Source organism: Macrosteles quadrilineatus, unplaced genomic scaffold (assembly GCF_028750875.1).
Source record: "Macrosteles quadrilineatus isolate MER2022 unplaced genomic scaffold, UCM_ALF_1.0 Scaffold_1__1_contigs__length_201487025, whole genome shotgun sequence".
Lineage (NCBI taxonomy): Eukaryota > Metazoa > Arthropoda > Insecta > Hemiptera > Cicadellidae > Macrosteles > Macrosteles quadrilineatus.
The window spans coordinates 180280434-180307343 of NW_026542594.1; the positions used below are offsets into that span (position 1 = coordinate 180280434).

Here is a 26910-nt window from a genome sequence, read left to right on the forward strand (position 1 = left end):
AATCATATATATTTTGTTACTCGTATTTTCATTTACAAATTAAATGAGGAATGTCTTTTTTTTTACTTTTAAGGTTTGGCAAGCAAATATTTTATATTGTACCTCCTTCCCTGCTACAATCGCTTCATAAACTACAGAGAGAGGCGTCTCCATATTTTAATTAATTTTGCTGTCTAAATGTTTTTTGTCGTAACTTAGGGTATGTTTTGCGATTTTAAATGAACCATTACCTCTCATTTTTGTGTTTGACAGGTGATCGTCTGCTAGACATTCCGTGCAAAGTGTGCGGCGACCGTAGCTCCGGCAAACACTACGGCATCTACAGCTGTGACGGTCAGTATACAATATACACTATACACTATACACGCATAGTAAAGATAATACAACACACTTGCAGTATAAAATATACAACAAACTCATGGTATAGAATATACAACACACCCACACTATACAATATACAACAAACCCACAGTATAAAATATACAACAAACTCACGGTATACAATATACACCCACAGTATACAATATACAACCCACTCACATTATACATTAAACAGCACACCCCTAGTATACAGTATACAACACACCCACAGTATACAATATACAACCCACTCACATTATACATTAAACAGCACACCCCTAGTATACAATATGCAAAACACTCTTAGTTTACAATATACAACACACCCACAGTATGCAATATACAATACACTCCTACAATAAACTTTTAGTTCGCATTATACTACATATAAAATTATCTTACCATTATTGTATCCTATGCTACACATTGATACTACGTTAAATAGGTTAACAATTTAAAATTGTATATGTTTTGGAATAGTACTAAATGTTCCTACAGTTCTTGGGTATGTGGGATGGTTATGGTTCGCCGAAACTTAAAATTTGCAGTAAGCTTAAATTTCAATGTTAATTAATTTATATTTTCTGTCGATGTATATGTGGGCTCGTCAAACTTCATATGAAGTTCTGATTTTAGTGTAAGTTCTGATTATCCTCAAACCTTTAACTTTTAGTTCAATATTTTAAACAATCTGATTTAACCAGAAGAAGGTGTTGATACAAACCTACCCAATGAGGTTCAGACTCTTCCGGGAACTCTTTTAGAAAAGTTTATAAATATATCCAGTGTTATGAGATGTGGAAAACTAACACAAATCTTAAAATAGAATAACACTTGATTTTTTATTTCAACGTATTACTTTGTTCGGGTTGATTATTTTGGGAAGCTGCCACACGATGATTAGGGATACTAAGATATTCTGAACTATAGTCTGAATTATGTAACCTGTCTCCTAACTCTCTGCCAACTGGCCGGCCAATGGTTTGCATGGTTTATGGCCCAGTCCTTGGTAAACTAAGGGTTATATGACAAGTTCCATCACCCAGACTATACTACTATAGTTGAATTGTGGCTAGATTCACACATATTTCTACCTCAACATGTTTTTCAGGTTGTAGCGGGTTCTTCAAGCGCAGCATCCATCGCAACCGAGTTTACACTTGTTTCTACTTACTCCAGCATGTTTTTTTCAGGTTGTAGCGGGTTCTTCAAGCGCAGCATCCATCGCAACCGAGTGTACACTTGCAAAGCCCAAGGAGAACTCAAGGGTCGCTGTCCAATAGACAAGACCCATCGCAACCAGTGTCGTGCTTGTAGACTTAACAAGTGCTTCCAGTCTGCAATGAACAAAGACGGTAAGTGCTAAAGTACTATAATCGTATTCGCTTGTTGATTATTATTTTTTTCTCCCCAGTGTTTATATAGTGTACGATAAATAGGTCAAACCATAGACAAATACCCCCGCCGCAGCAAACCTGCCGACTAAGCGAATTTCCAGTTGCCTGAATTGATTTTCAATTAAATGTCTTAATTAACATTAATTTTTATGAATACATAGGCTTGCTGCTACAGGGAGGGCAAAAAAGTGTGTTTTTTAGTGAAATATTAATAACTTAGTATAAAATGAATAAATTTACCAAGTTTGATCAAAATATATCCATAAACAAGCAGACTACAACATTTTACAATATTCCCCATAAGAATAACATGGGAATTTTAAAATAACAATTATTTGAATTTTCTCCGTAACTAATAATAGAACAAAAACACTTATATATTAAATTATTTGTTTTTTTTTAAGCTCTTTAAGATGGTCTGAAGAGAAATTGGGAAATTTTGCGTTTAGAGGGTCAAAAATTATAAAAACCCATTTTTCCCCATAAAAACCCCCGTAAAACCCCGTTCCCGTGGTCCGATCATGCTGGTTCGCGAACTCATTCAAGTTTATCCCGCCTTACACCTTCAAACCAAATTTCATCAAAATCGGATAAAAATTACTCAAGTTATCGTGTTCACGGACACATATATATATATACATATATAAAAATTTGAACGAATGGTGTTTTTGGCCTCTGGGGACATCAAAATGAAAAAGTAAATCGGTCCCGGGCCTAGGTCTTACCATGCCACCTACGGTAATAGCTACTTCCCTATAGGGAAATTCGCTAAAAGAATTAAATATAGACTGTCAGCCGTGCTGCGGTTACCATAGGTTCTGACCCACACCGCTGGGAGTGCCGTGTAGTGACGTAGCACGTACGCCGTAACTACATGGCGCTCCCAGCGGTATGTGCCAGAACCTATGGTAACCGCAGCACAGTTGACGGTCTATATTTCATTATTTTTGTCTATGGTCAAACGTCTTCTTTCAGTTCAACGTTCAACTTAACAACTGAAGATGTCTATTCAAAGTATGGACGAAATGTCACAGCAATATCCAACTTACGAAGCGGTTGAAGCCGAATAGTTACTATCGAATCTAGTATTCTTATTTTTTTCATTGATGTAAGCACCTCAAGCGAAAATGATGTCCACCTTCTTCATGTTTTTAAGCATCGACTGCATATTAAACATAAAACCATCAGACAATTACGTCAATCCTGCAAAATCCCATTTTTGGCCAAATTTACTTATTATCTATCTATCTATATATTAATAGGCAAGCATGTTTCTTTAAAACCTTTTTTCTCAGCTCGTGTGTATCGTAGGGAAAGTCTACGCATACCGTTAGAAAGCTATTTCCCTGTAGGTGTGCAGAATCCCTTTATAAATTAAAATAGGCTCATAAATAAGCACAAAAAATGAATTTGGAATTTTAAAAAATTAACATGGGTCATATGGGTTGCTATGGTGATGACAAAATAACAACAAAATATAAACAGAAAATCAAAACAAATGGAAGACATGTCAATTACATGTTTTATTTACAGTGTGGGGTGAAAATAGAGAAGTTTGCACAAAACATACTTTTGGTCGATTTTTCGACCACGGGGCGTACTCTCGTACTTATTTAATACGCAAGCAGGTTTTTTGTGACAATTACTCCTCCGAAACTACTGAACCAATTAACATGTTTTTGGTGTCATTGGAAAGAGCGTAACGTGAATTTGTGCAGGATACTTTCTTTTTAAGGAAATAATTAGAGAGTGAGGCCCTGGGGCCCCACTCCTATGTTAATGTCATTAGTATGGAATTCTTTCAACATCATTTGTTGATCGAGTTAGCTTCAATATTTTTGAACTGCTGTAATAATATTTTACAGGAAATAATTGTTAGATAAATTCGTGGATATAAGTAATAATTCAGATTCTTCAATCTTTGCTGTTATTAAAATTGTGTATCTGCAGCAAACCTTCAGACTAAGCGAATTTCCATTTACCTGGCTTAATTAATACAAAGATTAATTATTCCCTTAAAGTGGTCATTTTTCCCATTTAAATAGCATTAAGTTAATTTTAATATGAGTACTTAGGTTAGCTGCTACAGGGAAGATAGGTGTGTTTTTGTTGAAATGTTGATAGCTAAGTATGATTGTTATTGGTTTGCCAATCCTGTAATACTAGTGTACATGTTGCTCGAATTCCAATGACACCAAAAACATGTTAATTGGTTCAGTAGTTTCGGAGGAGTAATTGTCACAAAAAACCTGCTTGCGTATTAAATAAGTACGAGAGTACGCCCCGTGGTCGAAAAATCGACCAAAAGTATGTTTTGTGCAAACTTCTCTATTTTCACCCCACACTGTAAATAAAACATGTAATTGACATGTCTTCCATTTGTTTTGATTTTCTGTTTATATTTTGTTGTTATTTTGTCATCACCATAGCAACCCATATGACCCATGTTAATTTTTTAAAATTCCAAATTCATTTTTTGTGCTTATTTATGAGCCTATTTTAATTTATAAAGGGATTCTGCACACCTACAGGGAAATAGCTTTCTAACGGTATGCGTAGACTTTCCCTACGATACACACGAGCTGAGAAAAAAGGTTTTAAAGAAACATGCTATGATTGTTAAACAGTATGATTGTTATTGGTTTGCCAATCCTGTAATACTTTACAATTGCTCGAATTCGAGCAACATGTACACTAGTAATATTTATTTTGCCTCTACCTTAGCCTAGAAACTGGCCATGTGTACTCTTAGTTCTGTTTCGATGTCATAGTAGTTGCAGATTTGAAATATTCAATTACATACACTGTTAAATAAAAACTTTATTTCTTATAATATGAGTACATCAATATTATGCATTTTAAAAAAACAATCACTATAATATAAATTTTAAATAAAAACTTCACCAATATTTTCAGAACTTTAATTTCATGAGGCCTTTCGCCAGCTATGCTGGGATCTCAGACACATCACAAATCACTATAATGTTTGACTCATTTTCTGTATGAGTATATCAATATTATGCATTTCATAAACATATCACTATAATATTATTTTGGACTTATTTTAAAGACTATTGTTCAAGAAAAATTTCTTATACAGTAATTACTTATTTGTATTATTAATTTGTGAGATTTCAACTACAGTATAATCTTTGATCAGTGATACTTCATAGTGATTTACGTAAATGCTTAGCCTTTTAACTAATGCAGCTTATAACTGAAATACACAAAAAAATATTTCAACTAATAAACCTTTGAAGTATGGACCCAATCTAAATGAGTAAAAGTTGCGGTAAGTAATAAAAAGAATGTCTTTACACATATAAAAAACTAGAATCTTTTTGAAAATTCTATCACCTCAAGGAGAGAGGAAACTTGGAGTGTTTAATAATGTATTAAATCCTTTTAAATGATTGTCGGTGTTCGATTTTTAAAGCCTACGAGAATTATTTACTACTTTAACATCTGGCTGGCTTCTAGAAAGCTTGAAAAAAGTCTCGCCACTGTACAAATTTGAGATTAGAGTGTTTAAGTTTACGATGATTGAAGGAGTTAGTTAAGAAACTGAAATATTGCAGTAAATATTGTTATATGATTCCGTACATAAAGTACTTTTAAAGTAGTTTAGATGATTTTGAAGTATTACACACTATTCTGTCTCAAAGATCCTAATTTTTAGCACATGATAATGTTATTTGTTTGTTGGTAAATACAAGTTTTTGTACAGACCATTTATGACATGTTTTTGTGTATTTTTTTTTGTTATTCAGTAACCCTATCTCAATCATGAATATATCACAAGGGAATTGCAATCGGGTAATGTATGCAGTCTATAAGCATTCTTTCATTTGGGTATCTAACCAGCGAGCACAAATTTCAAAAGCTATTATCTCAAGTACTTCACAAAGAAACATACGTAAACATACCCCCACCTCAGAAAACCTGCAGACTAAAATAACTCCAATTGGCCTGATTGGATTTTTACTAAAAAAAATGCCCATAAACAAGACACATTTATTCCCCATTTAAATAACATTAGATTTAACGAATACTTAGGTTTGCTACTACAGGGAAGGTAAAAGGTGTTCTTTAACCAAACGTTAATAGTACAAGATGAAATAAATACGTTTGCCAAATTTAATCAACATTTTATCCACGAACAAGCAAACTACACCATTTCTCTTTTTCGGCATAGAAATGTAAGCCTATGTAGAAATGTAGAAATGTAGTTTGTTTTATTTCCTCACTTATCTTAATTGTACACATATGCTTCAACTTAAAATTAATTTGTTTTTAAGGCCTACACAATGGTCGTAATGAAATTTGGGCATTTATATGTTTTATAAATGTTTTTATACATATCCTATAAAAAATTTTTGACTAAGTGTTTTTGGCCTCTGGGTAAATCAAAATGAAAAAGTAAATCGGTCCCAGGTCTAGGTTCGACCGCGCCACCTACAGTAATAGCTACTTCCCTATAAGAAAATTCTATAAAAGTGCACAAAATCTATTCAGAAAAAAATTAACACGATCATATTTTATCGCAATATAAGCTGTTAAAAAGAATAAAGCGTTGTTAATCTCACTCCCCCTATTGACAGATCCCTGAACTTTATTGTTATTTGATTGTTATTGACAGCTGGTCCGGGACACACACTAAATATCCGCAACAATGCGTCTTGACAATCTGTCAATGGAATATCACCGGACCCTTTGTCGATTTGATTAACTGTAAATTCAACCGGGCTTGTAAACCTGACGTTTAATATTGGAAATATGTGTTTTCACGATGGGGAAATTGAAGCAATATATTTTTGAAATGTGATTCGGTAACGTTATTTATTTCGAAATGTATTTGTGTTGTATTTTATTTATTTGTGTGACCCTTTTTAACTTTTAATTGTTGTGAATTTAGACGAAATACCTAGTTTGGATTTATAGTTTATACTACTTTATTGTTATTAATTTAATAATTTACTTCATTTAACTTACTAAATAACTGATTATTTTTTAGTTACATTCGTCTATTGTCTGAATACTAAGTATTTTTATTAATCTATTGCTAATCTTTATTTAAATTAGTACTAATGATGGTAAGTTTATAATGTTAAATTGATTATTGCTGAGATTTTTTAATACTGAAAATAAATGAAAAAAAATTAACCCGGCGTAGTACACCTGCAGACTAAATTTGTTATTAGTCTGGTGGGATTTTCTATGATATTTCCTAAAATATGTCATATTTAGGCAGCAGTATTCTCTACCTAAATATCATTAGGTTTAACGATTTTGTTGCTACATGGGAGGAAAAATGTTTTGTAAAATATTAATAGTACAGAATAAAACAACTAGATTTAACCTAGATTGATCTAAATATATTCGTAAACAAGGTATACTTCTACTAGTACAGCGCGAATTTTGTCCATAAGAATAACATAAGATTTTTTTATATGCATTTTTTATGTTCTGCATAACTTTACTATATTACAACAAAGCAACAAAATACAAAATTATTTGTTTTAAGCTCAACAAGATAACTGTAATAACAATTAGGATTTTTAGAGTTGAAAATTTAAAAAACCCCATTTTTTAAATTGACAAAAACCTTTTAACATCCCATTCTTATCACCCGATATTGCTGGTTTGCCCGAACTTTTTATTAACTAAGTTCATCCAGCCCTACACATGGTAACACCCCAAAATGTTATCTAAGTCAGTCCAACATTTCTCGTTTTATCGTGATATAAATATATATATACAAATTCTTTCAAATTGTGTTTTGGCCTCTGGGGACATCTATATATTAATAGGCAAGCATGTTTCTTTAAAACCCCTTTTCTCAGCTCGTGTGCATCGCAGGGGAAATCTACGCATACTATTAGAAAGATATTTTCCTGTAGATGTGCAGAATCCCTTTATAAATTTAAATAGGCTAAAAAAGAGCACTACAAATTTTAATTTGAAATTTCAAAAAAATAACACGGGCCTTATGGGGTGCCATGTTGGGGAGGAAATAACAACTAGATACAAACAGAAAATTAAAACAAATGGAAGAAATTCCAATCACATGTTTTATTTACAGTGTGGGGTTAAAATAGAGAAGTCTGTACATTACATATTTTTCGTAGAGTTTTCGTCCACTGGTCAAAATAAAAAATATATTTGTCATCGGTCCTAAATACAGGTCTTACCATGCTACCTACGTAATAGCTTCTTCCCTATGGAATGAATTCGCTAAAAAGTGAAATCTAAAAAAATACAAAAAATGCACTCAACACACCATCCTAACCACACAGTTCAAGATCTTGGGCTAGAATGGTTAAGACAAATTTGTTTTAGAATACCTTTTTCTATTAATATTTTTCATTTAATAGATGCTCTCATATGACTTCTTTTGATTTCAAATTGCCATGTTTACCTAAAATATTACAACAGTAATTAAAAGTTTTGTCCTGAGTTTCTTTCAATAAATCACACACTTTCGTGATGGACACAAGAAATTTCTCCCTCGCTCCACATTTCACCCCAATGCTCGTTAACTCGTTAAGCTTTTTCCATTTCAGCTCTAATTACTTTACACTTGACAACCTAAGTAATGGACAGGTTTGCTCGAGTTTACAGCAATGTAATGTGGAGATTAATGTTTGTAGAATATACAGAGTGTGTCGTAAATAAAATGCCAAACTCCGGGAAATGGTTCTATGGGTCAAAATTAAGAGATAATCAATATATATAGTGATAGTATATATTTTTTTCCAAAACCGCTTCGTTAACCAGATTTCTACAATCTTGCATTTAACATAAACATTTTTATCTTATATCTTCAAACCGATCCTTATGAAACTTGGTATATATTTTAGGGTAAAAATAATTATTTTAGAAAAACAATGTCAGATTTCAAATTTTGAAATGGTGGCAATTTTAGTTTTTTATTTATCAATTCAATTATCAGTTATATCTCAACTATAGAAAGGCTAATTTCATTGAAAAATGTTCATGTAACATTTAGATGGCATTTTAAATTACCTATCAAAAACACAAAGTTCAGGATTTGATCAAAAATACCTAATATATTACGACTACTATTATTTTATGTAAATTTAAAAAACAAAATTAGGGGTATCCTATTTTGGCTATTTTTATTTCGAACCTTACTTATTATACCAACCACACCGATAAATCGACTTCCAAATAAGATTTTACCTAACCTAACCATCTTTAGGTTGGGTTAGGTTAAAATTATTACGTAGTACCATAATTTGAACCTTTTGTACTTGGCGTCATTTACTGGTGCACCTTACGCTATTTACTCCTTTATATACAACTTGCATACTAAAGGGAGGGGTGAGAGAGTGGGGGGGGGGGGTAAAGAGAGAAGGGGAAGAGAGAGAAAGGAGAGTTGATGTCTGATATAGCCGTGCTATTGCCCCTAATGTGGGGCTTTTCTTCCTCACCTCCACTGTTAATGCAACCATCTCAGTTAAAGTCCTTCTTTTGCCACAAAGCTTCCTGTCTTAGAACCTCTTTTACATTACGGCCTGCTTAATTGTCGTCCTTTGCAATAAAAAAAATCTCAGGGTTAAAATTTCCATTTTATTATATTCCAACCGTAATTGATTATAAAATATTTTTTAATTGGAGGGTGTTCGGTTTCGTATGCAAAAATAACAACTTGTGGTCAATATGTTGCATCCTCTTAATCGACCTAATCTCTTATATTAATAAGTGAGGGCTGTTTTTTGTGAACAAAACTCCTCCGTTATTTCTGGACCGATTCTAACGTTTGAGGTGTCAAATAATTCGTCTCAATTCATAGTTTTGCATAAAGGTTTTAAAATGTAAAAACTCTTACCCTTAAGGGCACGAGGGCGCTCTCAAAGGTCGCATTTACCCCATAAGAATTACACTGAAAACAAATTTAAAAACAAAAACAGCTGTATATAAAAATAAACTCACCAGCTTTTTGAGAGTAAATATTGATTTTTGTAATATTTAGGAGGTTATAGACAAATCTAAACAGTCAATCAGTTTTGTTGGAAGAACTTATTCTGGAAGTAAAAAAAACCATGAAGAATATACACATCATGTTGTCACAGTGGTAAAGTAAACCTACCTAAAGTCAGATCAAATAAATACATACAAGAAATGTTTACTGGTAACAGCTTTAAGTCGGGAAACATTTGTAGAAAACACTAAAAAATAAGGCCGGGTCCAAAAAAAGCTAAAATATTTTTACAAGAAGCTTTTACTATTTCAAAATGCTAATATCGTGAGTATTAATTCAATTAGTTACACAAGAATTTAGTTGGGTCTTTTAAACTCATCGAAAATTATGCCTGTTATTACTGTAGTTTTAAAATAACTTCTTTATAATACCGGTACTTGACAATTGCTCGATTTCGAGCAACAGGTACACTAGTTTAATTAAAGTATAAGAAGGGATATCATCCTAAGGGCCATGACGTACTAAACTTCTACTTTTATCAAAATTAGTCAGGTCGTTTTTGCAAAGATCCAACTTGACCGTTATTCTATGGGTTTAATGAAAAAAATCACCATTAAAAATACAAAAAAAAAGCTCCTGCTAAATTAGATCCTCAAGAGAAATGCGAAATTTTATCAAAATCGGACCAAAGGTGTGGTCTGTAGCTCTGTACACATCCAAACACACATACAGACATACAAACTCACACAGACATCACCTCTAAAACATTTTTTTGCGTTCAGGGGGCCCAAAACGGATACATCCACCAAATACTCAAACTCAAAAATACTTTCTCCATATACTATTCATGGAGAGAGAAACTAAAAAGTAAACTAACTACATAAAACTATCGACATTTTTCTAATTAAAACCCATGACGAGAAGTTACAGCTGTGATTACAAGTCGTATCAATGTCTATCTCTTGAGGATCAACAGTGTTATAATTTGGAGTTAAGGGTGTCTAGGGTCGCGCCTCCCCTTGTTTAACACCGAGTGAAAGGGTCAAATCCCCCTCCCCCCCCCAATCCCCCCCCCCCTCACACCTGGCTTCCTCCCATAGCCGTTATCTCTACAATATGGACTCGCAACCCTTGTAAATTATACTTTTAGGTACAAAATGTATAAATTCGAAGGTACCATGATTATTTCCTTGTCCGTTATAATCTCTGGCGCTAAACGCTTTAAATCATACAGCAAGCATGGATTCTACAGCTTTTGCCTACTTTTTAAGCTGGTTTGTAGAAAACGTATGGGGAGAAATCGGCTATTTAGAAAACCTTACTTAATGTCGTGTTATCACAATTTTGTAAATTTTTATCCATATACCCAAAGTAGAGAAGTAAGAAATACTTCTTACAAAGTAAATAAAATTATTACTAGGGGACCATAGCAGCGGTTTGCTAATTTTTAGTCATGTATACAAATTAAAATAAAATACACACCTTTTTTACACATTTAGTCACGGTCTTCCCCTGACACGTTGCATTTCAACACTGCATTACCGTTCTAACCTAAAATCGGAACACTAATAAACAAATACGCAATGTTTACATCAGTTGGTATATTTAAAACAGCTTATAGAAACACTGTAGTAGTTCTTCCATTACAACATTACTGGATATGTGACAGCCTGTGGGGCAGAGCAGGAGTATTTATGACACTTCTGATATTCTTCCCACCGTCCTTGGACCTTAAGCTTTAAAATGAATCCTCAACAGCCATGCTACCTTTTTCCTAGCTCAAGATATTTCGTAGGGACCAATTCACTTATAAAAATAAATACATTGATGTAGATAGATGATAGATAGATAAAATATAGAATCTTCCAAATAATAACTCTTTTTCAAGCGAAGTTTAAACAAACTAGAAAACAGATTGAATTTTCAATCCGTCCATAAGATGCATAGTTTTTCATTACCAAAGCTCAGCCACCAGGTAATATTTGTATACAACAATAAATTCATCCCCCTCCTGGTCAATACTTGAACAACTCTCTTTCTACAGGGGGTAAGATTGTTTCTTTGTTGCCTGTAACCACGTAACACCTGACATATGGACAGCGTGTAAACAGCTGTTTCTTCACTCAAATAACTTAGAATTTTACCAATGTATGTGTGTATACATCATTAATACTTTGGGTAGAAATTTCATTTTAGCGAATTTCCTATATAGGGAATAAGCTATTACCGTAGCACTCATGGTAAGACCTGGAATTTGTCGAAGTCTTCCAAAATCTACCAAAATGCAAGAAAAACATGCAGAAATGGGGTCTCTTACCAGACGAAGAAAACATCTTGTGTGCAGGAGCTGTTCAGGATCCTGGTCATCTGCTGATCTGTCCACGCCTAGACCAGTCTTGCACATTAGATGATCTTTTACAAGCGAATGACAAAGCCATATCGGTGGCTAATTTTTGGAAAAGCGAAGTCTGATTTCCGGACACGGAAAATAAGTAACATTTTACAACAAAAAAACACTTTGTTTACCCTCCCTGTTGCAGCAAACCTAAGTACTCGTTAAACTAATTCTATTTTAATAGGGAATAAATGTGATATATTTCAATAGCGTAAATTCAATCAGGAAAATGGAACGGTTGAACATAATCCAGTTGGGTTGGTAGTATTGTAGCTGTTAAAACTCTATTGTTGAAGTTTCCAAAATAGATATCATACAAAACATTAATTGTACAGCTAAAAAACACGAAATCATTACACAAAAAAGCCTTTGCCGTAATTAGCTCAAATCCCATCTACAAGGGTGTTAATGGCCTCTCAATCTTAGCCGCTTCTTGAGCTTTCTTTTATCCACTAAGTCTTTCTTGAATCGCTTCGCTACTTCTTAGCATTCAACTCTTTTCTGGAGAAATCTTAATTCTCCCATGGCCGACAGGTTTATTCCATCTCTCTTGATATTTTTTCAACGCAGAGCTTGATACTATTGTCTAAGTATAATGTTGTTGTTATGTTTACTATTGTGATTATAGACTTTGTATTTACAACTTAGTCAGGCTGACACATAGAACAGTAAGTTTTTAACGATATTATATCATTTTTTTATTATTTCAATTTTTTGCTGTAATAAATTGTATTTACTGGGAGAAAATAAATATTCTTATTCTTCTTAAATACACTTATAGCTTCTATAATTCCTAATACTTTATCATTTCTTAGTTGGATTTTGAACATACGAAATATACATAATACCTCCAATACTAAAACTTTTCTTATATAAGTTGTTTGAATATTGAGAACTACTGTGATTTATTTAAACCTGTTATATTGTGAACACTTAAATCATCGTCAGCTCCCTGGGATACTGTAATGTGTTTGTCTGGGTATGCTGACCCAAAAAGTATGACTTCATATTAGTTTAAACAAACAAAAGTAACTTTAAAAGTATTTACCACCATCGGTAGACATGTAAAGTTCTGCTTCTACATAGGAATTCGATAGTTGAATCAGTTTAGTGATGTTAAAATTCTAACAAATTAACAAAACCTAATAAGTTTGTTTAGAATTTAAAGCCAAAAAATGTATGCAGTTATGAATATTTTTTTCACTGATGTAAATTTTCACTTTTATATCCCCAACAATTCTTAGGGACTATATTTGTGAAATGTACTTCAGATTGGTACTTAAGTATTATACCGACCACACCGATAAATTAACTTACAAATAACATTTTAACTAGTTTAAATTACAAAATCTTCCTAACCTAACCTAACCACCCTTAGGTTAGGTTAGGTTATATTATTAGGTGTGTTTGGTATAATACGCAAGTACCTTAAGGTCTTCCATAGTAGCTCCAAAGCCCAAAATGTAAACTTGGTATATTTCGTTATATAGTCTGTTTGAAGGAACCTGTCTCCTTTCATCTACCTGGGACTAGCCAATAATTTAAGGTAGTCGAATGGGCAAGAGACAAGCTCCGTCATACAGACTATAATACATAATCACGAAGCTACTACTTCTCAAAAGAATCGTTAATTTTAACTCATTTGCAAACAACAAAACTATTATTTAACTAAATTCATAAAAAAATTACTTTTTGTCTAAATTGCTACATTTTTGTCTCCAGCGACTTCCCCTTTGCCCAGCAACTTCAACAGCAATCAGCAATTTCAATATTGGCCCAGTAAAGTGCTTTTCCGTCGCTCCGTTCAACCGAGTAACTTTCTTCGCCTAAGTTAAAAAGGGTTGATCAAGCCGAGTAAAGAAACTGGAAAATTATAAAGTTTTATTGTCTTTCATCCGAAGATTCGCTGAGTTTAACCGACTATTCGAGCGGAAAAGCTTTTTCAATTAAGCGACGGCTCTTTCATCAAAGATTAAGTGGAATAAACTTTTCTTTATCAAGTTTTCTTGTTAACATTCAGTTTAAAACTAAAATTGTAGGATGTGGATTGGAAACTGGCGTGTTTTTGAATGGATATGTCAAGTACACAAAACTGTGTGAGTTTTCATTTAACCAATAAAATCTTGGTTGGCTTTTGCAACTGACAAAAAAATGAATCGTGTTGTTTAATATATTTATAAGGTATATTGTCTTTAAATTAATTTTCTTTCGTTAATTTTAACACCAGTGGTATATATATATTTTTTTATGGTAAAACCCCTGTCATTGTTGTCAACCTTAGTTACTACACAATAATTTTCTAATTGAAACATGTTACAACCTTTAATTTTAAACATCTTACTTCCTGCAACTTGTATTACATACACGTAACTTTAATATTTATGAAGTAATAAAAATATAATCTTTCAATTAACTCGAAATTTTACAGTTTCGTAAAGACTCCATCAATTAAACTTGGTAAGAAAAGAGTTCGTCTTTTAAATCAAACGCTGCAAGGTAATACAATATCCATAAAATTTCAGATATTTTAAATATTTAATTTAAAATCAGTATTTACCTAACTACTGTACTGTCAGTTTGGCTTACTATGGATTCTTTTTAAAACCAGACAAACTTAAGCAGAATCAGGATTTGAAAAGTTCCTTTTCAATGTAGAAACTTTCCACTTGTTTTTAAAAAACGAACCTTTTCAAATGTAAGTTCGAAAAACCGTTGACTTTGAATACTGCAAGTGTACTTTTCGTCCTTTTGTAAAATCTAACACCGGATGTAATTTTTGTTTTGAATAAAACACAAATTATGCGTTTTAGATTGCTGATATGTAAGCTAAAGCTACTAAATAATGTTTCTTTTTTTTCTTAAACACTTGCTTTTCTCTTTAGGTTTTCATTACAAAAGAAACATGGTAACTCAACAACACATCGAGTTATTTGAAATAATTTTACATTTTGATGAAGTTAGTGGAAAATGATCGTAAATATAATCTTGATCGTTTGATTACAGTGGTACCAGCGAACAAACCTAAAAAATATACAATTTTCTCTGTAAAAAAAACTTAAAAGTGATGACAAACAACAAAGTAAAGAACTCTACGTTAACTAGTAGCAAAAATAGTTTTTACCTATTCCAGAAGTTAGATTGTTTAATTTAAAAGAAAGGTTTAAAGTAAATATGAAACAACGGTAGCACTTTGGGATTTAAATACCTTGTCAAACATCTGAAATTCTCCTGCACGATAAGTCTTAAGTTTTTTTCAGTATTTCTGAAGAAATGCAGAGACAATTTGAACTTTTTAATTGGTAAAAGGATCTTGCTCAAGTTCATTAAGCTTATTGGAATCTTTGTAAGGAGAAAAATAATATACAACTTTTCAAAGTACAGTATATTGAACAGCGAATTTAATTAATCTAGCTTACAAACCAAACTTCGCTTATAATATAGCCCAAATAAGTTTATTTGCCTTCATTTACTTTAAACGTACGCCATCACAAGTAGATAGGCATATTCGTGGATCTTATTGTTCCTAAAACCACTCAAGAAATATATTGAAAATAGTACAAGAAGACTTAGTAAAAAATCTTAAGTCAGAATTCATGTATTTTTCATGCTGGTGACCGTTCGGACAACCGATTTCGAATAAATGTTATATACCTATTTATAATTGATTTTACGTTTTGTTCATTATTTTGTTAAAATACCAAAGGGCGAGAAATGGTTTATAACTAAGCTATTTTTTCGGCTGCTGAATACAGCTGTGCGATTGTCATACGAGTCTTTGTAAATTTTCTTTGCCGGATTTTATCGCTGTATATCGCATAAACTTAACCCTGACCGTTTATGTACACTAGTAACTTAAAGGTTTAAAAATGGCTATATGATCCTTCAGTTGAGTGTTTGAACTCAGTCAGAATTTAAATTTACTTATAGTGATGATTGTAACCTGATTGAGCCATGCGAATAACTCTTTCTGCTATAGTATAAATCTGCAGTCAACAATTTAATGTATTGAAAATCACAAATTTTTATTTCCCTAATAACTGTCTTAAAAAACATAATCTTTGAACGGTGAATGGTTATTGTGGTACTGTATTCGTTTTTCTGACTAAATTGTTGAATGTCGAGTCTTTCGTCACTTCTGGGCAAGTTCGCTCTGTCTGGAGAACATAGAAGACTGCTGTGGGTCCAAGCCTTGGTATCTCATCCGTAGACGCCAACCCTGGAAATAAGTTTTGAACTCAGATGCGTAATTCGCGCATAGGTACCCTTGTGAATCTATCAGATATGTTTAAGATATGATATTAAGACTGGTACGGGTGGCGTCGTCCTGTAATCCAGCTACGAATTGTACTAGGTCACGAATTGTGCATGTACTGTGGATGCGATACTGCCGGGCGTGGATTAACGTCTGCACTAATGAGTACTATCCTGAAAATTTGACCAATTCGTATATACCAAGCCAAAAATGTGGTTCGGATTCCACTAAAATTGTAGGTCCCTTAGTTACCATTAGTTGTATACTTATACTTTATACTTTCTTATGAAATGGCGACCATACTATGTAGGTATTTTAAGCCAAGTATGAATGGAGATGAGTGTAGGATGAGTGGCGCGATCTTGTAGTCTTGTTAGTGACTAAGGCCGACATATTCCTTAGACATGGCTGTTAATTAATAGCCCAAACAGCTAATGGCAACTAAGGGACCTACAGTTTATAGTGGAATCCGAACCACTTTTTTTCCTTGGTATATACGAATTGGTCTAATTATCAGGATAGTACTGCGGATAGTACTATCCAAAATTTAACTCACTAGTGCGGACGTTAATCCACACCAGGGAGTATCCCATCCACAGTACATGCCTATAAATATCCACAATCCGTGACCTCCAAGTAGCTGGATTACAGGACGACGCCACCCGTCCCAGTCATAAGTCATATAGGCTATTAATTAACAGATGTGTCTAAAAGTCGGCCTTAGTCACTAACAAGACTACAAGATCCACTGAGTCCTACTCTACACTCATCTCCGGCTTAAAATACCTACTTTGTATGGTACCATTTCATTGAAAAGTATTAAAGTATTTAATCCATGCCAGTGGATAACCTCCACCTCATCTCTACCATTAGCCACGTGGCCATTCACCCCCTAGTCACGCTACCGGTTACATGTGTCGTATGATCTCCCCCCTCCCCCCGTGACGTCACAATTAATTGCCCCCTGCTCCATGATCCATGATCGCGGGGGATGGTGATACTGCAGCCGCTCTTTCCCACCCTTGGATCTTCATCTTCTCCGGATATAACGAGCCACTTCCGCCACCGTTCTGTTTGGCTTTGGCTGATTTTGTAGTCGAATAGGCTTGTGGTTTTTCCGTGTCGCTGTAATTTGACGAATTTGGTGTGTTTTAAAACTATAGACAATTATTACTACGGTATTATTGCTTGTACGTTTACTATGCGTATGAATTATAAAAATTTCCGTTTGATATAGTTGAGAATAATTTCAAAATATGTCTACGTCCTTAATAGGTATATGTCTAACGTGGCCTGGTGTGTGTACGAGTATTTCGTTGTTTATTCGTTATTGCTTGCTATTCAACCAACTTTAAAACTATATTTTGGATAAATAAAGCGATCTAAGTTTCTCAATTGCTTGTCCTCGAGTATTACCTCAATTTGAACAGTGCTATATAATGTTGTAACAATGTTGGCATAATGTTGTAAGACATTTGTAATATTGAAGTAAACATCCTATCTATATGGACCAGGTGACGCCAATGTTTTATTAAAAAAGACGTCGTTGTGTGAGCCAGTCACAGAATTCGCTAGTGACAAATTTTCTACCTTCTTGTTGCTGGCAGTGTTTATGGGTCATAACAGTTGCTATAGCTCACAATAAGTTGTTACATCAGTTTTGCTTGGTTAAAAAACATATATTCAACAGGAATTGGTAATTTAGATCAGCACAATCTGTCGGTGGCTCACATTAACTACGAAAATTTTGATTAAAAAACTGGCGAAAACATAGGTAACTTTTTCCCAAAGGAAGACTGATAGAGATAGAAGTCACATTAACCCTCAAGGTTCTCAGTTTTACCAATACTAATCCTCATTCCTATTTCAGCCGTTCAACACAAGAGGGGGTCCAGTAACCTCATGTTTCCCTAGGACAGCCTGATAGAGATAGAAGTCACATTAACCCTCAAGGTTCTCAGTTCTACCAATACTAATCCTCATTCCTATTTCAGCCGTTCAACACGAGAGGGGCCCCCGTAAACCCAAGTTGCCCAAGGAGGGCCTCGTAGGAGAGCAGAGTGTGACGTCAGGGCCCCTTAAACTACCTCATCCTCCCATGTTTCCACCCCCGCCATCCCTCAAGTCTCCCGACGTCGCCACGCCACCTCATCACATGTTCCTGCCTCACCAACCTCCGCCACCGGGCCTACTGCAGATCCTCATGTCGGCAGAAAAATGCCAGGTAAGAAGAGTGTTTATGGTCGAAAACAATGAGGTTATAGCAGATTGAACATTGGTTTGTGGCCTTTATTTGTTATTTTTCTCAATGCGTAGATTGTGTAATATTACATTTTGATTTTTTGTATCGGCTAATTGGAAAAGGCAACGATAAGTTGATTATTCTTATGGGGTGAGGAGATGAAGCATTAAAATCGAAAATGTACAACAAACGTTATATTCTGGTTTTATCTTTTTCCTTTTGTATTCATTCTACTAATTTGGCAAAACGTTACGAAATAATTTCATTTATAGATGTGCATCACTAAATACCGGTTTATAAGGGCGGTTTGAGGTTAAAATTCACCATAGTAATCCAAGACCTACCTACCGTAAAATTTTTACTTATTTAGAAAACTAACTCATAGTTTCCGCAAGTATTGAGAGAACATGGGTCCATTCAGTAGTCGAGACTGATGAAACTTTGAACAACTTAGAACTGAACTAATCTTCCCTTTGTCTGACTGACTCTGCGGTCTAAGGACCTAATCTTATTAGTTTCGAGGCTGAAAGGAGAGCCAGCGATGTTACAGAAACTGAAGGGTATACAACGGCAGTAAGTAAGCTTATTAAGACGATAGCGCTGGTCAGGCTTAAGTCAAGGGCCTGTGGGAGTTCACACGTGGGCTTCATGATTAGACAATGTGCCTGCCCGCGTGGGATCTGTCAGCTGATTGGTCCAGCTGCTACAATCGATCAGCTGTAACTCTTCTCTCGACACGTCATCACCGCTCGCGGGGGAGGGAGATTGGTCTGTAATTGAGGTGGAAACATTAATGCCGCGTGAAATTCGGGGGGTTTGTAGTAAATGGGAAGGTTCTCCAAAGAGTTTTAAGATTAGTGGAAAAAATGGCTATAGTTTCGAATAGTTAATAAGAAATTGTATGGTACACGCAAATTTGAATGCTATACTCTAGTGCAATGCATAATAGTATTTACGTTTATATAAACTATAGGCATGAGAAAGTGCAATATTTCAAACCACTCTCGTTAGCCTCAACGCACAAGTAAAAATATACCATTGACTCATATTAAGTATGACTTTTCATTTAAGCGTCCGTGCATAGAAAACAATAATATAAAATGAAAATAGCACCAACTTATTTGGAAAGAAGGTTTGATAAAGAACTATAATTTTAGGAGGTGCTATGGAGCAGCAAACAAGAACACGATAGGTTATCCACGATAGGAATCACATCTCCAGTAGGACCACCACCTCTCGCACTCTCTCCCTCCTGGGAGGTGTTGCAGGTCAGTCTAGCAGCTGTTGCATGGTTGTGTTGTGTTGTGTTGTTGTCCATGATGGGTGGTATCGCATCCCCAGTAGGACCATCACCTCTCGCACTCTCTCCCTCCTGGGATGTGTTGCAGGTCAGTGTAGCAGCTGTTGCATGGTTGTGTTGTGTTGTTGTCCACGATGGGTATCACATCTCCAGTAGGACCACCACCTCTCGCACTCTCTCCCTCCTGGGAGGTGTTGCAGGTCAGTCTAGCAGCTGTTGCATGGTTGTGTTGTGTTGTGTTGTTGTCCACGATGGGTGGTATCACATCCCCAGTAGGACCATCACCTCTCGCACTCTCTCCCTCCTGGGAGGTGTTGCAGGTCAGTGTAGCAGCTGTTGCATGGTTGTGTTGTGTTGTGTTGTTGTCCACGATGGGTATCACATCTCCAGTAGGACCACCACCTCTCGCACTCTCTCCCTCCTGGGAGGTGTTGCAGGTCAGTGTAGCAGCTGTTGCATGGTTGTGTTGTGTTGTGTTGTTGTCCAAGATGGATATCACATCTCCAGTAGGACCACCACCTCTCGCACTCTCTCCCTCCTGGGATGTGTTGCAGGTCAGTGTAGCAGCTGTTGCATGGTTGTGTTGTGATGTTGTCCACGATGGATATCACATCTCCTGTAGACCACCACCTTTCGCACTCTCTTCCTCCTGGGATGTGTTGCAGGTCAGTGTAGCAGCTGTTGCATAGTTGTGTTGTGTTGTGTTGTTGTCCACGATGGGTATCACATCTCCAGTAGGACCACCACCTCTCGCACTCTCTCCCTCCTGGGAGGTGTTGCAGGTCAGTGTAGCAGCTGTTGCATGGTTGTGTTGTGTTGTTGTCCACGATGGTTATCACATCCCCAGTAGGACCATCACCTCTCGCACTCTCTCCCTCCTGGGAGGTGTTGCAGGTCAGTGTAGCAGCTGTTGCATAGTTGTGTTGTGTTGTGTTGTTGTCCACGATGGGTATCACATCTCCAGTAGGACCACCACCTCTCGCACTCTCTCCCTCCTGGGATGTGTTGCAGGTCAGTGTAGCAGCTGTTGCATGGTTGTGTTGTGTTGTTGTCCACGATGGGTATCACATCTCCAGTAGGACCACCACCTCTCGCACTCTCTCCCTCCTGGGAGGTGTTGCAGGTCAGTGTAGCAGCTGTTGCATGGTTGTGTTGTGTTGTTGTCCACGATGGTTATCACATCCCCAGTAGGACCATCACCTCTCGCACTCTCTTCCTCCTGGGAGGTGTTGCAGGTCAGTGTAGCAGCTGTTGCATAGTTGTGTTGTGTTGTGTTGTTGTCCACGATGGGTATCACATCTCCAGTAGGACCACCACCTCTCGCACTCTCTCCCTCCTGGGATGTGTTGCAGGTCAGTGTAGCAGCTGTTGCATGGTTGTGTTGTGTTGTTGTCCACGATGGGTATCACATCTCCAGTAGGACCACCACCTCTCGCACTCTCTCCCTCCTGGGAGGTGTTGCAGGTCAGTGTAGCAGCTGTTGCATGGTTGTGTTGTGTTGTTGTCCACGATGGGTATCACTTCCTCAGTAGGACCACCACCTCTCGCACTCTCTCCCTCCTGGGATGTGTTGCAGTTCAGTCTAGCAGCTGTTGCATGGTTGTGTTGTGTTGTGTTGTTGTCCACGATAGGTATCACATCTCCAGTAGGGCCACCACCTCTCGCACTCTCTCCCTCCTGGGAGGTGTTGCAGGTCAGTGTAGCAGCTGTTGCATGGTTGTGTTGTGTTGTTGTCCACGATGGTTATCACATCCCCAGTAGGACCATCACCTCTCGCACTCTCTCCCTCCTGGGAGGTGTTGCAGGTCAGTGTAGCAGCTGTTGCATGGTTGTGTTGTGTTGTTGTCCACGATGGGTATCACATCTCCAGTAGGACCACCACCTCTCGCACTCTCTCCCTCCTGGGAGGTGTTGCAGGTCAGTGTAGCAGCTGTTGCATGGTTGTGTTGTGTTGTTGTCCACGATGGGTATCACATCTCCAATAGGACCACCACCTCTCGCACTCTCTCCCTCCTGGGAGGTGTTGCAGGTCAGTGTAGCAGCTGTTGCATGGTTGTGTTGTGTTGTTGTCCACGATGGGTGGTATCACATCTCCAGTAGGACCACCACCTCTCGCACTCTCTCCCTCCTGGGAGGTGTTGCAGGTCAGTGTAGCAGCTGTTGCATGGTTGTGTTGTGTTGTTGTCTACGATGGATATCACATCTCCAGTAGGACCACCACCTCTCGCACTCTCTCCCTCCTGGGAGGTGTTGCAGGTCAGTGTAGCAGCTGTTGCATGGTTGTGTTGTGTTGTGTTGTTATCTACGATGGGTATCACATCCCCATTAAGACCACCACCTCTCGCACTCTCTCCCTCCTGGGAGGTGTTGCAGGTCAGTGTAGCAGCTGTTGCATGGTTGTGTTGTGTTGTTGTCTACGATGGATATCACATCCCCAGTAGGACCACCACCTCTCGCACTCTCTCCCTTCTGGGAGGTGTTGCAGGTCAGTGTAGCAGCTGTTGCATGGTTGTGTTGTGTTGTTGTCCACGATGGGTATCACATCTCCAGTATGACCACCACCTCTCGCACTCTCTCCCTCCTGGGAGTTTTTGCAGGTCAGTGTAGCAGCTGTTGCATGGTTGTGTTGTGTTGTGTTGTTGTCCACGATGGCTATCACATCCTCAGTGGGACCACCACCTCTCGCACTCTCTCCCTCCTGGGAGGTGTTGCAGGTCAGAGTAGCAGCTGTTGCATGGTTATGTTGTGTTGTGTTGTTGTCCACGATGGGTATCACATCTCCAGTATGACCACCACCTCTCGCACTCTCTCCCTCCTGGGAGTTTTTGCAGGTCAGTGTAGCAGCTGTTGCATGGTTGTGTTGTGTTGTGTTGTTGTCCACGATGGCTATCACATCCTCAGTGGGACCACCACCTCTCGCACTCTCTCCCTCCTGGGAGGTGTTGCAGGTCAGAGTAGCAGCTGTTGCATGGTTATGTTGTGTTGTGTTGTTGTCCACGATGGGTATCACATCTCCAGTAGGACCACCACCTCTCGCACTCTCTCCCTCCTGGGAGTTTTTGCAGGTCAGTGTAGCAGCTGTTGCATGGTTGTATTGTGTTGTGTTGTTGTCTACGATGGATATCACATCTCCAGTAGGACCATCACCTCTCGCACTCTCTCCCTCCTGGGAGGTGTTGCAGGTCAGAGTAGCAGCTGTTGCATGGTTATGTTGTGTTGTGTTGTTGTCCACGATGGGTATCACATCTCCAGTAGGACCACCACCTCTCGCACTCTCTCCCTCCTGGGAGTTTTTGCAGGTCAGTGTAGCAGCTGTTGCATGGTTGTATTGTGTTGTGTTGTTGTCTACGATGGATATCACATCTCCAGTAGGACCACCACCTCTCGCACTCTCTCCCTCCTGGGAGGTGTTGCAGGTCAGTGTAGCAGCTGTTGCATGGTTGTGTTGTGTTGTGTTGTTGTCCAAGATGGATATCACATCTCCAGTAGGACCACCACCTCTCGCACTCTCTCCCTCCTGGGATGTGTTGCAGGTCAGTGTAGCAGCTGTTGCATGGTTGTGTTGTGATGTTGTCCACGATGGATATCACATCTCCTGTAGACCACCACCTTTCGCACTCTCTTCCTCCTGGGATGTGTTGCAGGTCAGTGTAGCAGCTGTTGCATAGTTGTGTTGTGTTGTGTTGTTGTCCACGATGGGTATCACATCTCCAGTAGGACCACCACCTCTCGCACTCTCTCCCTCCTGGGAGGTGTTGCAGGTCAGTGTAGCAGCTGTTGCATGGTTGTGTTGTGTTGTTGTCCACGATGGTTATCACATCCCCAGTAGGACCATCACCTCTCGCACTCTCTCCCTCCTGGGAGGTGTTGCAGGTCAGTGTAGCAGCTGTTGCATAGTTGTGTTGTGTTGTGTTGTTGTCCACGATGGGTATCACATCTCCAGTAGGACCACCACCTCTCGCACTCTCTCCCTCCTGGGATGTGTTGCAGGTCAGTGTAGCAGCTGTTGCATGGTTGTGTTGTGTTGTTGTCCACGATGGGTATCACATCTCCAGTAGGACCACCACCTCTCGCACTCTCTCCCTCCTGGGAGGTGTTGCAGGTCAGTGTAGCAGCTGTTGCATGGTTGTGTTGTGTTGTTGTCCACGATGGTTATCACATCCCCAGTAGGACCATCACCTCTCGCACTCTCTTCCTCCTGGGAGGTGTTGCAGGTCAGTGTAGCAGCTGTTGCATAGTTGTGTTGTGTTGTGTTGTTGTCCACGATGGGTATCACATCTCCAGTAGGACCACCACCTCTCGCACTCTCTCCCTCCTGGGATGTGTTGCAGGTCAGTGTAGCAGCTGTTGCATGGTTGTGTTGTGTTGTTGTCCACGATGGGTATCACATCTCCAGTAGGACCACCACCTCTCGCACTCTCTCCCTCCTGGGAGGTGTTGCAGGTCAGTGTAGCAGCTGTTGCATGGTTGTGTTGTGTTGTTGTCCACGATGGGTATCACTTCCTCAGTAGGACCACCACCTCTCGCACTCTCTCCCTCCTGGGATGTGTTGCAGTTCAGTCTAGCAGCTGTTGCATGGTTGTGTTGTGTTGTGTTGTTGTCCACGATAGGTATCACATCTCCAGTAGGGCCACCACCTCTCGCACTCTCTCCCTCCTGGGAGGTGTTGCAGGTCAGTGTAGCAGCTGTTGCATGGTTGTGTTGTGTTGTTGTCCACGATGGTTATCACATCCCCAGTAGGACCATCACCTCTCGCACTCTCTCCCTCCTGGGAGGTGTTGCAGGTCAGTGTAGCAGCTGTTGCATGGTTGTGTTGTGTTGTTGTCCACGATGGGTATCACATCTCCAGTAGGACCACCACCTCTCGCACTCTCTCCCTCCTGGGAGGTGTTGCAGGTCAGTGTAGCAGCTGTTGCATGGTTGTGTTGTGTTGTTGTCCACGATGGGTATCACATCTCCAATAGGACCACCACCTCTCGCACTCTCTCCCTCCTGGGAGGTGTTGCAGGTCAGTGTAGCAGCTGTTGCATGGTTGTGTTGTGTTGTTGTCCACGATGGGTGGTATCACATCTCCAGTAGGACCACCACCTCTCGCACTCTCTCCCTCCTGGGAGGTGTTGCAGGTCAGTGTAGCAGCTGTTGCATGGTTGTGTTGTGTTGTTGTCTACGATGGATATCACATCTCCAGTAGGACCACCACCTCTCGCACTCTCTCCCTCCTGGGAGGTGTTGCAGGTCAGTGTAGCAGCTGTTGCATGGTTGTGTTGTGTTGTGTTGTTATCTACGATGGGTATCACATCCCCATTAAGACCACCACCTCTCGCACTCTCTCCCTCCTGGGAGGTGTTGCAGGTCAGTGTAGCAGCTGTTGCATGGTTGTGTTGTGTTGTTGTCTACGATGGATATCACATCCCCAGTAGGACCACCACCTCTCGCACTCTCTCCCTTCTGGGAGGTGTTGCAGGTCAGTGTAGCAGCTGTTGCATGGTTGTGTTGTGTTGTTGTCCACGATGGGTATCACATCTCCAGTATGACCACCACCTCTCGCACTCTCTCCCTCCTGGGAGTTTTTGCAGGTCAGTGTAGCAGCTGTTGCATGGTTGTGTTGTGTTGTGTTGTTGTCCACGATGGCTATCACATCCTCAGTGGGACCACCACCTCTCGCACTCTCTCCCTCCTGGGAGGTGTTGCAGGTCAGAGTAGCAGCTGTTGCATGGTTATGTTGTGTTGTGTTGTTGTCCACGATGGGTATCACATCTCCAGTATGACCACCACCTCTCGCACTCTCTCCCTCCTGGGAGTTTTTGCAGGTCAGTGTAGCAGCTGTTGCATGGTTGTGTTGTGTTGTGTTGTTGTCCACGATGGCTATCACATCCTCAGTGGGACCACCACCTCTCGCACTCTCTCCCTCCTGGGAGGTGTTGCAGGTCAGAGTAGCAGCTGTTGCATGGTTATGTTGTGTTGTGTTGTTGTCCACGATGGGTATCACATCTCCAGTAGGACCACCACCTCTCGCACTCTCTCCCTCCTGGGAGTTTTTGCAGGTCAGTGTAGCAGCTGTTGCATGGTTGTATTGTGTTGTGTTGTTGTCTACGATGGATATCACATCTCCAGTAGGACCATCACCTCTCGCACTCTCTCCCTCCTGGGAGGTGTTGCAGGTCAGAGTAGCAGCTGTTGCATGGTTATGTTGTGTTGTGTTGTTGTCCACGATGGGTATCACATCTCCAGTAGGACCACCACCTCTCGCACTCTCTCCCTCCTGGGAGTTTTTGCAGGTCAGTGTAGCAGCTGTTGCATGGTTGTATTGTGTTGTGTTGTTGTCTACGATGGATATCACATCTCCAGTAGGACCACCACCTCTCGCACTCTCTCCCTCCTGGGAGGTGTTGCAGGTCAGTGTAGCAGCTGTTGCATGGTTGTGTTGTGTTGTGTTGTTGTCTACTATGGGTATCACATCTCCAGTAGGACCACCACCTCTCGCACTCTCTCCCTCCTGGGAGGTGTTGCAGGTCAGTGTAGCAGCTGATGCATGGTTGTGTTGTGTTGTGTTGTTGTCTACTATGGGTATCACATCTCCATTAGGACCACCACCTCTCGCACTCTCTCCCTCCTGGGAGGTGTTGCAGGTCAGTGTAGCAGCTGTTGCATGGTTGTGTTGTGTTGTGTTGTTGTCTACTATGGGTATCACATCTCCATTAGGACCACCACCTCTCGCACTCTCTCCCTCCTGGGAGGTGTTGCAGGTCAGTGTAGCAGCTGTTGCATGGTTGTGTTGTGTTGTGTTGTTGTCTACTATGGGTATCACATCTCCATTAGGACCACCACCTCTCGCACTCTCTCCCAGGGTGTTTCACGGAAACCCTGACAAACTTCGGTAAATGGTTCCTTGGATCAAAACTAGAAAGAAATGTCCTACAGTATAAGCAAATGTCCTAAACTCACTCGTTTTTTATTTATACGTAAAAAAGTGTTTTTTTTTTAGTGTATCTGTTGAACATTTTGACCTCTAAATTAAA

At 38.9% G+C, this 26910-nt stretch overlaps 1 protein-coding gene across 1 annotated transcript in view; it reads left to right on the top strand.

Annotated features, from left to right (window-relative positions):
• The first annotated feature begins 218 nt into the window (after positions 1 to 218).
• LOC129002973 (protein dissatisfaction-like) overlaps positions 219 to 26910 on the top strand; it is a 31798-nt gene continuing 5106 nt past the window's right edge. Inside the window, exons 1-4 of the mRNA XM_054431130.1 lie at positions 219 to 333; positions 1554 to 1715; positions 18344 to 18573; positions 19749 to 19859. Coding sequence (XP_054287105.1) covers positions 219 to 333; positions 1554 to 1715; positions 18344 to 18573; positions 19749 to 19859 — 618 coding nt within the window. The remainder of the gene's footprint in view (positions 334 to 1553; positions 1716 to 18343; positions 18574 to 19748; positions 19860 to 26910) is intronic.